The sequence below is a fragment of the Dromaius novaehollandiae genome, chromosome 3 (assembly GCF_036370855.1).
Source record: "Dromaius novaehollandiae isolate bDroNov1 chromosome 3, bDroNov1.hap1, whole genome shotgun sequence".
NCBI lineage: Eukaryota > Metazoa > Chordata > Aves > Casuariiformes > Dromaiidae > Dromaius > Dromaius novaehollandiae.
The window spans coordinates 55,819,014-55,832,994 of record NC_088100.1 but is presented as its reverse complement, the minus strand read 5'-3'; the positions used below and the strand labels follow the sequence as shown (position 1 = coordinate 55,832,994).

At 41.2% G+C, this 13,981-nt stretch overlaps 2 protein-coding genes across 4 annotated transcripts in view; one reads left to right on the top strand and one right to left on the bottom strand.

Moving 5' to 3' along the window:
* The window catches only part of MCM9 (minichromosome maintenance 9 homologous recombination repair factor), a 56,025-nt gene that overhangs the window by 19,448 nt on the left and 22,596 nt on the right, over positions 1–13,981 (top strand). The window lies entirely within an intron of this gene.
* On the bottom strand, positions 1,859–13,183 carry ASF1A (anti-silencing function 1A histone chaperone). Its single transcript, XM_026123521.2, has 4 exons — positions 12,799–13,183; positions 9,083–9,198; positions 4,569–4,745; positions 1,859–2,263 (listed from the first exon to the last, which is right to left on the bottom strand). The coding sequence occupies exons 1-4, from the start codon at positions 12,905–12,907 to the stop codon at positions 2,051–2,053; spliced, it is 615 nt and encodes a 204-aa protein (XP_025979306.1). The 5' UTR covers positions 12,908–13,183; the 3' UTR covers positions 1,859–2,050.

Below are 13,981 nucleotides of genomic sequence, written 5' to 3'. Positions count from 1 at the left end.
TTGATCATGCTTTCATTTAAGTCATTAACATTAATAGGTACAAGGGTCTGAAATACTATTATGATAGCTTTAAATCAAGTTTGTCTTCATTAGCCTGCCAGCCTTTCAGCAGATGACTGTTATTTACATGCTTACATTTAAGAGCTATCTTAAATAGAACAATAGAGTTTATGAAAAAACTGAAATGTCACTGTAGATCTTAAAGTGTTACTATGAGTGAAAGTCAAAAGATAAGTCATCTTAGAAAGTTCACATAATTTCAACTTTCAAGTGAAGCAATGGCTTGTTTTGGGTACCAGTTAAGTCATACAGCTATTAAAGTGTTAATATTTTTAAATTGCTAGTCATCATTATGACAATTACAGGGAGATTTTCAAGAGCATACATTATACTTAGGCTTCCAAATATTAATGGCTTTCAGTACAAGTTGGTTATTCAGCTACCATGTACACTGCTGAGTTTCCATATAAAAAAAAATGTTCATGTACATTTAGATCAAGTTATTCCTTTCAGCCTCTCAGTGAAAATTTGATTTTAAAATATATATGTATATATACATAAGTGTTATAAAAGACGACAATTTCACTAATGATGTGAAAGACAGAAATACTAACTACTTAGGACATCTTCATCCCTATTAGACAACGCAGGAAGAGTGTGTTCTATTTTTATTCAGAAAAATGTCAGTCATCATGAAATTTACCTTTCTTTAAAGGGCCTGGAACCTACAAAGGTTCGCAGTGTCTGTGGTTACCAGTAACTAGTGAACTATACTCTTGTTATCTGATATGACATATTACAATTTTAAGTGCATATGTAGTCACATATAATATATGTTTATAGTAAGTGATGAGGATTGGAAGGAATAACTAAATTGTTCAGTGTCATAATAGTGTCCTGAGTCTTTACAAATTACTACCTCATTCTTTTATCTTCAAGGATGCCTCAGGTAATAGGGATGCTTCACCGTAAGACCTTCAGGGCAGGCACTGTATTCTTGAGTGTGCAGTACCTGCCAAAACAGGGTCTGAATCTTGATTTGTACCAGTGCATAGGGCCTTAAAGGGTAGAGAGAAAACCAAAATGTCTTAAAATTCCAGATATTTTGGAAAACTGAAAAAGAGCAAGACATTTAAACTCCTTATTACTAGTTAAAAGGACTGTAAGAATAAAGCATACTAACAAAAAAAAAGTATGAACCAGCAATTGTACGTGATAATCTTGCAAGAACATTTTTAAGTACTTATGCCATTCCTTTTGATGTTTAAATTTTCTAATAATTGCTTGAAGCCTTCCAACCAATTGTGTGTGCTATTAGGGTGGCTGAAAAAGGGTTCTTTGCTGAGGTACCCACCTAGATCCAAATGAAACATTGTCCTTAACAAACCACAATTTGACTAAACAGCAAGCAGCAAGGGATTTAAAAAAGAAAGTCCTAAAATCTGAGATAGCAGATGGTAAATCTCAAATTGCATGCTTTAAGTAACAAGTATGTGCCTTGAAAGGAAAAGAAGCTTGCACCTAAAATTATACTGTGCAGTCTGCTTTCACAGTAAGAGGACATTTTTGGAGAGACAGATATATATATATATATTTTTTTTTTGAGAGCACTTTTTTCTTTGAACTTCATCTAATGACAGCTTTGTTCTTAAGCTGCTATTAAAGGGCACTTTATATTTGGCAATCTGGGTATCAGAGATAAGGACAAGTCATTATTGCTTCATTTTGCCTGCATGTTTTAACTTTCAGTCTTTTAGCTTTTAATAGTACTTACAAAGTGAAGGGGGGGGGAAATATGTATACTTTAATCAGGTTCAGTTTAGACCAAACAGAATAACACATTAGAGAAAAAAAGCAATTACTTAAAAATAGTTGTATTTATATTCCACAATTTGCTCAAATACTGTTTTCTTTATAAACTTTCTACAGGATGTTTTAAAACAAGTTCTTCACATTGCTTGTCAACTATGTACTTATGGAATTTGAGAGAAATAGTTCTGGTTATTTTTACAGTTTAACACATGTACAGTACCAAAATGATGGTGGTTAGTCACATGCAGTCCATATGAGATTCTAACATAACATTTAATGAATTTTCTGATGTTGACCACCCCTTTGATGCTGAAGGTAATGCATCTGTAGAAAGCAGTGACTGTAGGTTTGGGTTACTGCTCTCTGCATCTTCCAGTTTTTCAGTGTTGTCCTCCCAGTTAATGTGGAATCTTGTGACTCTGGGATTAGATGCCAAAATATTCCTTTGAAGCTGAGAGGGAAGAAAATATATGGATTATACTTGTGCACATCTCAAATTGGAGTTTATATGCATACAGAAGATGTTTTTTCCTTTTACTCCCCATAACGTTGGTATGTGTAAAACAACTCATTTTAAAGCATAATGCATACAAAATGTGGATGTATAGATACCATATATGTACCAGAAGTACAACACTAGTTCATTTAATCTGATATCCTACCTGAAAAAAAAAATCTTTCTTGAAGACATTTTAAACTGTTCCTCCTGAGTTCAAGACTATGATACAGCACTGCAAGAACAGCGTGCTTATCATTTTAGTCAGCCTTTAACAAAACAACCAACCACCCCAAAAAAGCTTGCTAGCTATAGTGCTTCATTTCATTCTGCATCAATTTTGCCTTTGAAACAATTGTATCAATTCCATCACCTATCTATTCCCATCTAAGATTACCACCTTTCCTTATATTAGCATGTTTCAGATTTTTTTCAAAAAGCCTTAGTTAATTTTAACTTAGTGAAAACAAATGAAAACATTCCTGAGATTTGGAAGATATTAATAGAATAGCAGTGGACACACCTAGACATTACTCGTGTATTTGATTCTCATGGATGACCCTCACTTTCCTTTGAAAAGGTGTTACATGTATGAATACAGAAAAAAAAAAGGCTAATTTTCACCAAATCTTTCACCATTTTCAAGATAATACAGTTAACTCTGTAGGAGAGCAAATTATAGCCACTGGCAACTCATTATGAAAGTTAAGACTGGTTACAGGAAAAGTTTGCCTTGGTAGTAATACTGATTTTATTCCCCAAAGTGCTCTCACATTAAATATTCCTCCCCTTATGCGAACTGAGAAGATCATTTCTTTTTCAACCTAATAGACCTATTTCCCATCAATTACAATTAAATGTTTAATAACCATATATTCTGGTTGTATGTTTAAGTTCTGTCCCAAAGTTAAATTAAGAACCTGCTATACAAATGCATGACAGCTTTTACTGTTCTTTTTCATAGGAGCAAGCTAACTGTTTATATATAGAAAACAAAGAATTAAGACAAGTAGTTGTAGGGCTTTCTAAGTTCAAGTAAAGGAAGTCAACATTCCACCATTCGAACCAAAAATAAGTATACAAATAAGTGTGTAATTTCTATGGAAAAAAAAAAAGGAACAGATTGCAAGTCTGAGAGTCCCCCAAATTAACAGTATTTTTTACAAGTGTACTGAGTATCTGATCCCTGAAAATTAAGCATAGAAAAGCATTAGTGACTTTTTAAAACTAATTTATATACCAATTTAGTTAAGCTTGAAAAAGTTTTAAGTTTAAGTTTTAGGGACTCTGTGGATTATCTCTGTACCAGTCATTACAGTATATACATTACCCTAGTCATTTTTCAAATATCCAATCATATAATTCATGCAAACTTGAAAAATAATTTTACAAAATTTATTTTCACCATCACACAACTTCTGCACATGAGTGTGTTTATGTATACATCAATTTTCATAAAGAGAAAACTCTCAGCCCCACAGAATGTTCCATGAAAGCAAAACAAGACGCCATGTAGAACCTGGTTGGTTTCTGCAGGAATCTGTCTGTATAGAGTATTTCACAGGATTTTGATTCACTAATTTTTGCTTAAGTTCTTTTTCAAGGCATTAGGCTCCAAATAATTCTATTGCACACCTCATTTTAATTCTAGTCCTGGTTCAGTTTTTACCTTGAAAATATTTTTTAATTTTTTTTTTCTAAACTTAATACTTCCTTGGTCAAATTGTTCACTGATTGTCTAGTTATCCAGCCTGCTCTTACCAGGTTACCAATATTCTCGCCTCAGTTTATCCATAAGTTAGTTGTTTTTCAGTTTGTTTGTTAGTGGTATGCAGAAACTGCAGCTGTAACAATAGTACAGGTGGGTAGGGACTGTGTTAAATTAATACTTAAAAGCTAGTTCCAGGTTGACAGTCCTAGAAAAAACAATTCTCTGTTTTTCCACAGAACAGAACCACTCTGTTATCAATGGTAGAGGGAAGTAGAGGGAACCCAGCAGTTTATTTCACATAGTCAGTGTAAAATAATAATAAAGTCCAGTCAAGATTTCAAGCTAGCAGAAACTGTTACTGGTTTCTGAATGTCTTCCAGATTAATGGCAACTACATGGCACTTCTAATTTGTTCCTCCAAGTCTTTTTCCATTATTTGATGTCCGGTTTCATGTACTCCATAGAATCATTTGGGGTTTGGTTTTGTTTAGGAAAACCTTTTCTTGTAAGTATACCTTTGATGTATGACTAGAACAGAATATGTCTTACCTTAGAAAAATCTGGTTTTACTGGTGGATTCTCTCTCAGTTCTGTTTCAGTATATTCATTGTTTACATAGTAGCCGACTCTAATAAATTCTTGACCTCGATAGGTGCATGTAATTAACACAACTGTTACACCTACTGCATCTGCATCTGGAATAAGCCCTGGGTTAGGTGCATCAGCCTAAATGTGAAAGGGAAAGGTTGATTAAAATAAAAATCAATACTATATGTCTATCTAGCAGGGAACTCTGGAACAGTATGTCTTAGCAGCTAAGTAGACTATATGCAAGCTTTAAATTTTTCTTCACGTTAATAAGAAAATATACCTGCTTTTTCAAGGACATCAACCCTGAATTTAGGACACTATCCTCCAGAGAGGGAATTACTTAGAATGCAGTAATATTGTGTGCTGAGTCTTCTCAAGGGTGATTATATAACAAGACTAAAGACTTGTATGTAACAAGACTAAACCCTTAAAAAACAGACTGTAACTTATATCTCATCAAGAGAAGGGACAGACCACAGTGAGGTCTGAAATGTCCCACAGATTCTTCAGGAAAGGAATAAACTACTTTGTCAGAATTGTCTATTAATTAGAATTGCATATTGGTTGGAAATATGTCAAATGTCTCAGAGATGATAAATTTAACTGCATACATTTTAACAAACCTAGGCATGTGGAAGAAGGCAAAAGACAATCTCCTTCATTGTCCTTACTTACCATGGCACTGCAGTTTATTAATAATCACTGAAATTTGCCTCACAAAATGTGGTTTAAATCAGTCTTTTAAGATGCTTTCTAGCTAAACATTTATTGATAAAATATGATGCTTCATTTTGGTCTAAGATTTAAGGTAACAGCAATCTAAGCATTAAACTGCCTCATATTTACAATTTTGCATGAAATCTGAAGCCAGCAATGAACACTTGTGTTGTGATAAGTTAGCATGAACAACACTTGTTAGAATGGTTCAAGTGTAATGAATCCTGCCTGAGGACAGAGGATGAATGGGATTAATTCTTGCTGTCCCTCTCATTGCTGTTTTTTTCTAGTATTTATGTTCTCTAGCACTGAGAAATTTGGGACCTAGTGGTCGTGCATCATTGGCTTCTCTTTTTTGTTATTTCAATTCTGAGCCTTCAAACCACCAGCTTTTTAAACGGAGCTGTAGGTGCTTTGCAGGAGAATTAGATGAATTGGACCCTTCAGGTACAAATCCAGTAGAGGGGGGAAAAACAACAAGGGACTCAAGTGGAACACACCTTCCTCCAGTCCTGAAGGGAACAGAAAGTGACCAAATAGCTTCATAACTTGTATATAGAAATGGAAAAGATGACCAAGGAGTAGAAGTGTAGAGGCTCCAAGAAAACACAAGAACTGCCAGTACAGATGAAATCACTATTTTAATTCAGTAGTCTTGTTCTATCAGTGCCCAGAACCACGCAATTACTTAAAATTCCACAGTGGGCCATTATAGATAGAGGATACTGTTTCATTTAACCTCCATGAAACTTGACTCATGCCCTGGGATTTTAGCTCTTCCAGGCTCCCATCATCTTATGTCCCATAATGTCCTATGATACAGCTGTGAACCCACAGAAGTATTCTTTCTTAATCCCTCTCAAACCTTGTTTTGCTGACTGTCAAAGAGAAATTGAACACTGTTTAAAAAGTAGTTTTCACAGATTTTGAACTTCATGCCTTGGATGTGAAACCTCTTCATTCCCCAGGAAACAGATGATCATAAACAGGTGAAAAAAATGAAGAGGAAGATAGAACACAGGTATGAGTAAGTGACAAGCAAGCAGCTGCAAACAGGTATTTTGGTAGGCAAAAGGAGGCAGTACGATTAACTTCTGCATAAAAAATCACTATCTTAATATACCATTCTTAAATTCCTTAAATAATTTCTAGCATATGTAATCACTCGCAGTATATGTTGTCTTGAACTACCTTGTTTTTCCACATGGTGTATGTATACAGATAGCCATTACTGCAGAGTAGCTAATTTAGTGTAAGGTCATATTCCTACCTAAAGACAGTAAATTGTTTAAGTATCCATAGCTTCAAAATGAAGTTTCTGAGAATTTATTACAATTCCTCAAGTGTGTTTGATGAGAGAGGAGGAATCAGGTTTCACTACTTCCATCTTGGTATTTATATCCAAATAGGTCAGGCTGTGAGACTAATACTATATTCAAAAACTTTCTAAATGTTAAAAGAGGTGATTGTGTAAGTCTGAGAAGTACAATATTCTATATCTTCTGTATATAAAGCTGACTTTCCAACTGATACACACAGCTTTTGTTTCACAAAGGCAGTTTCATCATCCCTGGTATTTTAGCTGTATGGTACTCCATTTTATTAGCTGTTTCAGCCATTTTTCTGTTTAGAAAAAACTACAGTAGATTATATCTGAAAACTTTTAAATCTCTGCAAAGTTCCTTTCTCTGTGCTGTCTCTAGTGAATATAATCTCTCTTCTTTACATTATGTACTTCCTGCAGTTCTACACTTTGCCCCCATTCTGGCATTCCCTCACTAGTTCTCTTCATCTCCCAGGCAGCTTCAGTTTGGTGAGTAAAGTACATTCTGTCATCAGCAAATGCTTTTTACAGCACTTGTTTTTTTGGTAGCCTCCTATGTACACATTAGCAGAGTCCTACCCTCACCTACAGTCCAATGCTCTTGAAGTCAAATGTCCTTAGATCACAGTTACTTACATAAGAAATAAAAGGGATAATTTATCATAAAAGAAGGTGTACTGAATCTCTTACAGTACCTATTCCAATCTAAGCAAAATGTTTATACACCTACTCCAAATTTAACTGTAGTGTCATTTATAACCAGGCTATAATTGATGAGTCCATCCTACAGAAACTGCAAACCCCATAAATTTCATTTTCAAGGCTTTCCTATGTGACACAACTAAAATATGCCTTTCATGAGCACCTTCCCCCACTCCTTCCCATCACCATCAACAATGAATCTTTGTAACTTAACTGAGATTACTGCATCTTTTAAATTAGAACTATAAATGCCAGCTAATTTCTGTGGATAAAGTGCTACAGGGTAGCCCCTTTCAAGGCTACTGGAGGATCACCTGCTTCTGATCAGTTAATGCCATAAGCTAAACCAGCTTGAAAATGGAAGAATTGTTAATAAGGGATGAGTTTGTTAAACGTTTGCTTTATTTATTGTGAGGAAAAATTAGGCCCAGCTCCAAAACCAAACAGGAATTTTTCAAGATTGATTTGCACATATGTGGTTGTTAAGTGTAACCTCCAGCCTCAGATCTTAATAGCTGTTCCTTTAGCCTGCCCTGTAAGAAAGTTTCCCTTTATTTATAAGTTTCAGATGTACCCTGAAACTTTCAAGTACTTGGGGCTTACATGTTTAATCAACATGCCTTTCTCATTTGTGTCTCAAACCTCAACAATATTTTTTAAAACAATTGTAATGACTGTGGGGAATAAGAAAGGCTTATTCATTAGAGTTCTTCTTGAAAAATGTTTGTACTCCAGTGTGTATTTGCCCTTAAACAGTTGCATGAATTTCTAGTACTTGGGAAGGTAGCATAGTTCAGTAAGCTGCTCTCTGTTTAAGTCTGCTTTTCCAGCTGATGGATTTTACTGCCAGTTTACAAGACAAAATACTAGTACTGGATAAATGGAGAAAAAGTGAGCTAAATTATAGTTTTGATATAAAAGCTTGTCTAAGACTTAAGTCTGCTTTTTTTTTTTTTCCCCCCTCTCACTGACCTAAAATGGAAAACACTAGGCTATTAAGCCATCTTAGTGCTGCTCTTTCTCAGTCTTCCTTTCCTCAATTACTCCTTCTTAGTAACTTCTGGCTTTAACAGCAGTATTTCATGGGATTGTCACAAACTCCAGAATTTGTGGGACAGTCTTGATTTTAAACACTTGCCTCCTAAATGTCTGCTATCTACCATTGAAATTCTGTCTTATTTTACAAATTTCTATATTGTGTTGCAATTTAGCCTGCTTAGTCAAATGTCACAGTTGAACATTTATCCTGCCAAACAGAGCTGAATTCATGATTGTTCTGCCCAAGTTTTACCATTTACAATTTACATCTTCTGAAGATGATGTCTGCACTAACCTAATTCTTCAGATTGCCCACAACTGCCACCAACTGCAGTAGAACAAGGCTGATCATGCTAGTGTAAACCAAGTAACTGACACTCAAGTATTGAGTGGCCTGGAGTATGTTTATACACCAGACTGGTCAAAATTATTGGTAGCTACAGGAACAATCCTTATATTAATATCTCTAATTATTGATCTCACAAGTGAAAGCATTACAGTGGAAGTATCAGGGGCAAAAAACATCAGTTCATGAACAGACTTTAAAGTAAGGTGCATCATACCTAAAGCGATGTCTGAAATACTTTTCTAGCTAACCATTATTTTTCCAGTACCACTTAGTCTTATACAGTCATCTTTAAACATCAAATAAACACAACTCTTTCAGAAAAAAATGAATCAACAAACTTACCTGAAATACAAACATGTGTCTGCCCGCAGGAACAGGTCCTACTAAAACAGAGTCTAACACCTGATCATACTCCTCACTTTCAGCTGAACCCACGTAAATTATTTTCCATTCCAAATCTACAGTAAAAGTAAAAAAGAAAAAAAAATACTTATCATTACAGTTAAGGGTCTTCCACTCTTGCCTCTCTACTCTTCTGCTTCACCTAAAATTTATTCGATAGCAACTGGCCTAAAGGAATGAGGACCTGTCTTCATGGAGAAGTTTATCTATGTCTATTCCAGTTCCCATGAACTGGACCATCCCACCATCCTTCTCCATTTAGTCAGTACTGGAGGTGCCCCTCTATTTCATAGGTTAATTCTCAGATTTTATAGAGAGGACAGGGCCCACTTATTTGTTGGCAGATGCATTCAGAATTTTATCAAAAGCTGTCTGAATGGCCCCAGCATAACGATGAAGCCTATGTGCCTCAGTGTGGCATGCCCTAAATATTGACTCACTTCCCCAAAAGAAATTCCACTTTTCACACATACACACACACATATATATACATATACACCTTATAGCTTATACCATACAGATCCAGTTAGGTAGTTAATTGAATAAGAGCATCCACTGTGCAAGCACCAGATATGCTAACTGTATGCCCCCATTCTTTCACACATAACTTGTGTGACCTGGTATACAAGATTGTGATTAGATCATATTCTCATTGAATATACTAGTGTTAGGATTTTGTCCACATCCTGAAATGGAATTACAGGCAAAAATATTAAATGTAGCATTTTGCTTCTTAACACGATGCAACAAAATCAAGCATTTCTTACAATTCACTGCTTTTTCTAACTTACCCTCTCCACCACAGGTGTTTGAAAACTGAACCAGCATATTAGCATTCATCAGCTTTTTCTGGGCCAGCAATTCACTTTCTGATATAAGAACACATAGAGATACATGCATATAAAACTAATCCTAAAAGTTTGGGTTTTTTTTAAAACATACGAAAACAAGAAGGTCACCATCATGGAAGAATGGTACTAAAAAGTCAGTATTTTTTGTAATGAAACTGTTGCTTCAAAACAGTCCCTTAAAAATGGTCATGGTAGGGTTTGTATTATTTTTGCTGTATGAGTAATGCCCTGATTATGTATGCAAAAACAATAACCTGTATCCTATTCTATTTACTTTATTTGTATGCTCCACAAAATCCAAAGGTCTATGTTAAGTTCCAGTCCTGCATCAAGAAACCATAACATAAGCAAAGAAAAAACTAGCACTTTAACAGAATTTGACTGCGTTAGAATTGCAGTCAACTATATTTCTTCATTAATGTAGTCCTTGTTTATCACACTTAGCATTAATACAAGCTTTCAGTTTTTAGGTAACATACTTAGCGGGGTTTAGGAAGTGATTTTATTCTTTTGTACACACAACTGGCCAGGTACTGTATCAGAGGTTTTATTTACCTTGTAAGCATCTACTATTAGCTACTGCCAATACTGCATGCAGGCTACTAATCCAGGTGAATTAGTGACCTGTTTTGTCAAGGTCAGTGTAAGTTACCATACACAACAACTGAGTACTTTTAGGCTAAGTTATTTAAGATTATCATGCCATCGTGTGCTATTATTTTAGCAGAACAGTATGGAACTCCTTCCAGACCAGTAATATTTAGTACTGAAAAACAGACTTTTTAAAAATAAATTTTAAATTACATCTTTAATAGGTTGATCCAATGCTTTTTAGGATTCCTGATATGGAATGATAACTTTAAGAAGGGGGGAGGGGTGGGAGAGGGGGCTGGACTTTATGAATTTACTTTTAGACCAGTAGTGCACAGGACTAACTGAAAAGAAGGACAATAGACATATTTGCATGTGAAAGCTAAAATAATGACAGCAATTTTTTCATAAACTATAGGAAGGTTGCATTTAATTTTAGTTTTCTATGTGAAAGATAACAGTGCTTCTCCTGCACTGGTCCTGTAGTCCAACTTGTATTTAGATGGGGGAAGGGAATGGAGAATTTGGCGGAAGACTATCTAATTCTGCTCATCCCGATTGTCCTGGATTAACCGTGATGTAAATCCACACAGTGAGGAGCAGCACGTGACGCGCAGCTGTGCACAACTGGAAGGCAAGGCATGGTGCCTGGCCCTCTCCCGAGTGCACCGCTGCGTGCCACCCCGCTTGCAGGCGAGGGGTGCACCCCAACTACGCCCAGGCTGACTGGAGGCAGCCAGCCCCCTCAGCATGGGCAGGCGACCCAAGCTAACGCCTCCGAGTTTCAGAGCGGGGTGCGTCGGCCGGGGAGGGCGGCCGCGGCCTGCAGGAGGGCTCAGGCACAGGCAGGGCTCGCCCCGCGCTCCCGCCAGCAGCACGGTCCCGCGGAGCTGCGCCTCACGCTGGGGCCGGGGCGGGGTGAGCGCGGCCGGCACCAGCTGCGCTGCACCGGCCACCGGCATGTGCGAGCAGGCACTCTCACAGAAGCAGGCGGGATGAAGTCGATACCACCACCCCCCGATATTATCACCTCTGAACTTAGTTTTTATTTCCCCTTCCCTCAAGCCGCCGGCTGCGCGATCCCCGCGGCGGCGATGCCCGCGGCCGTCCCCTCAGAGCGGGCGGCTAACGGCCGCCGCCGCCTCCCCGCTGGCAGCAGCAGCGCCGCGGCGGCAGCCGGTCGCGCGCACCTCCCGCCCGAGCTGGGGGCAGCCCGCGCCCCCCGCGCGTTTCGGGGCGACTCCCGCCGCGCTACCGCCGCCGCGGCCCGGGGGGAGGCGCTGCGGCGCGGCGGCGGTGGCGAGGGCAGTGCGGGCCCGCCCGGCTGAGCAGAAGGCGGGAGCCCGCCCGTCCGCCTCCCGCCGGCAGCGGCGCGGCGCGCCCCTCCGCCGGGGTCCGGGGCGCACGGCCGGGGGCCCCCGGCTGAGGCGGGGGGTCCTCGCGGGGCGGCGGCGCCGCCGCCGGGGCTGTCCTCCCGGCGGCAGCCGGTAACTTTCGAGTGACTTCCAAAAATAGTGGCTGGCCGCCGGCCCCCTCCCCCACCGGCACGGCGCCCGCACAGTTAACGCACCGCCATCCCGCCCGCTCCCCGCCGCGCCGCACACGCCGCGGTCGGCCCTGAAGCCGCCGTGAGCCAGCCCGCCCCGGCCTCCGAAAGCCACCTTCCTTCCTTTTTTTTTTTTTTTTTTTTTTTTTTAAAGTATTAAAATCGAGCACGAGCCCCGTGAAACGTTTGCGCCGAAACGTTTCGCCCGCGTCCGGTAACGTCCCGGTGTATCGCTACTCGCTCAGCAACAGTTCAGCTCCCCTCTGGCGCAGCGCTGCCTGCGAGCCGGGCTCGGTTAACCCTCTCCCTCTCACGCACACTCTCCCCCACACACACAAAGCTGGCAACATGGCTACCACCACTCAAACAAGTTCCTCGCAACTTAAAGCCTGCGTTACCAAATGCACGGCCCGGCCGGGCGACGCAGCCCCCCGGCTCGGCGGCGAGGGCGAAATAAGCCATCAACTTTCCCCGGCGGGCTCGGCGCGAGCGATTTTAAACGAGCGTTTCAGCCGCCTGCAAGCACATCCTTTCATCTAGGCACAGCGATGCAGTGAAGGAGAAACTGTTAAATTGTAGAACCAGGCCTTTGCAAAGTTTAAACCTTAAAAACCCTGGAACTAACAGCCCTGGGTTACAAAATCCGTATTGGGAAAAAATCTACTCACCTTCAGACAGGTCCTCTATGCACTCAAATGTGATTTCGAATTGGAAAGGATTGTAGAAAGGAGAAGGATTATCCAACACCACTACATTGTTCACCTGAACCTTTGCCATATTTTGAAAAAAACACAAACAATAGGAAGAGCGTGTTAATGCAGCACAATAAAGTCCAATGTGTTGGTTTTTGGCAACGCACAAACCCCAGTGCCACTGTCTGAGCGAGGCCGTAGAGCTGTGACTTGAAGAAACTTTTTTTTTCCCCCCTTTTATTTACACCAGGAACACTCCACACTGTTTGCAGCTTTCCTATTTCACTAAACTACAGCCCATTCTGCCCTGCTCGCCGCCAGCGCCCGCCCGGATTGGCCGCACGCTGGGCTAGGGCCCTCCTCCCCGAGCCGCGGCGCCGAGCGGCAACAAGATGGGTCCCGCCGCTGCCTCTCGCGTCTCGCCGCTCGTCGCGGCGCCCCCGTCCGGCACCACGGGGAAACGGGCGGGCAACGGCGGCGCCGCGCGGGGCGGGGCCGCGGGGCGGGCGGGGCCCGGCGCCTTCCTGGCTCCTCCTCGCTGCCGGGTTTTCGCCATGTGCTGTCGCCTCGGTTCCTCCCCTTTCCGCCCCCCAAAGGCGGTTTCTGCCGTTTCCCGAGGCGGCCAGGCGGCGCGCGGGGTCGCGGCCGTTAGGGTTTGGCGTTAACGCTACCGGTGCGCCGGGGCCGGGGCCTGCCCGGGCAGGCTCTCGGGTTGGCCCGGGGCAGGGGCAGCCCCCGCGGGCCCCCGGCGCCCCGACCTCCTGCTGCCGGTGGTGTGTGCGAGGAGGCTGTGCAGCGGGAAACGTCTCCTTCATGGGGCGCTCGCTGGATAACCGGGGTTTTGCCAGTGGGGTGCGGGGTTTCCGGGCTGCTCCGTGTGGTCCCGGAGTCTGCAGCGAATCTGCGTAGCTAGGGAGATCAATCCACAGGGAGCTTGCTGAGGGATCGGGAATTACCCTTTAAACAGCAGTGTTTCCAAGAAGCCACACTTAATCGTCTAAAGGAGGCCTTAAGTGAAATAATAAATCAGGAAGTGAAACATATTCCTTGCAGCAGCAGGAAGTCCTCAGAGGAGGCCATCTTAGGCCTTCTTGGCACAGGGGACAGCCAGCAGCAATGTGTTGCCCAAGCACCCATTAACAGGCCTGCTGCCTCTGTG

Bases quoted from the DNA above. Each gene is read 5' to 3' on its own strand.
- ASF1A (XM_026123521.2), bottom strand. From the start codon at position 12,907: ATGGCAAAGGTTCAGGTGAACAATGTAGTGGTGTTGGATAATCCTTCT. The intron at 4,746-9,082 runs GTAAGTTTGTTG...TTTCACATTTAG, and splicing joins GACACATGTTTGTATTTCAG to GCTGATGCACCTAACCCAGG. The intron at 2,264-4,568 runs GTAAGACATATT...CTTCCCTCTCAG, and splicing joins TAAAACCAGATTTTTCTAAG to CTTCAAAGGAATATTTTGGC.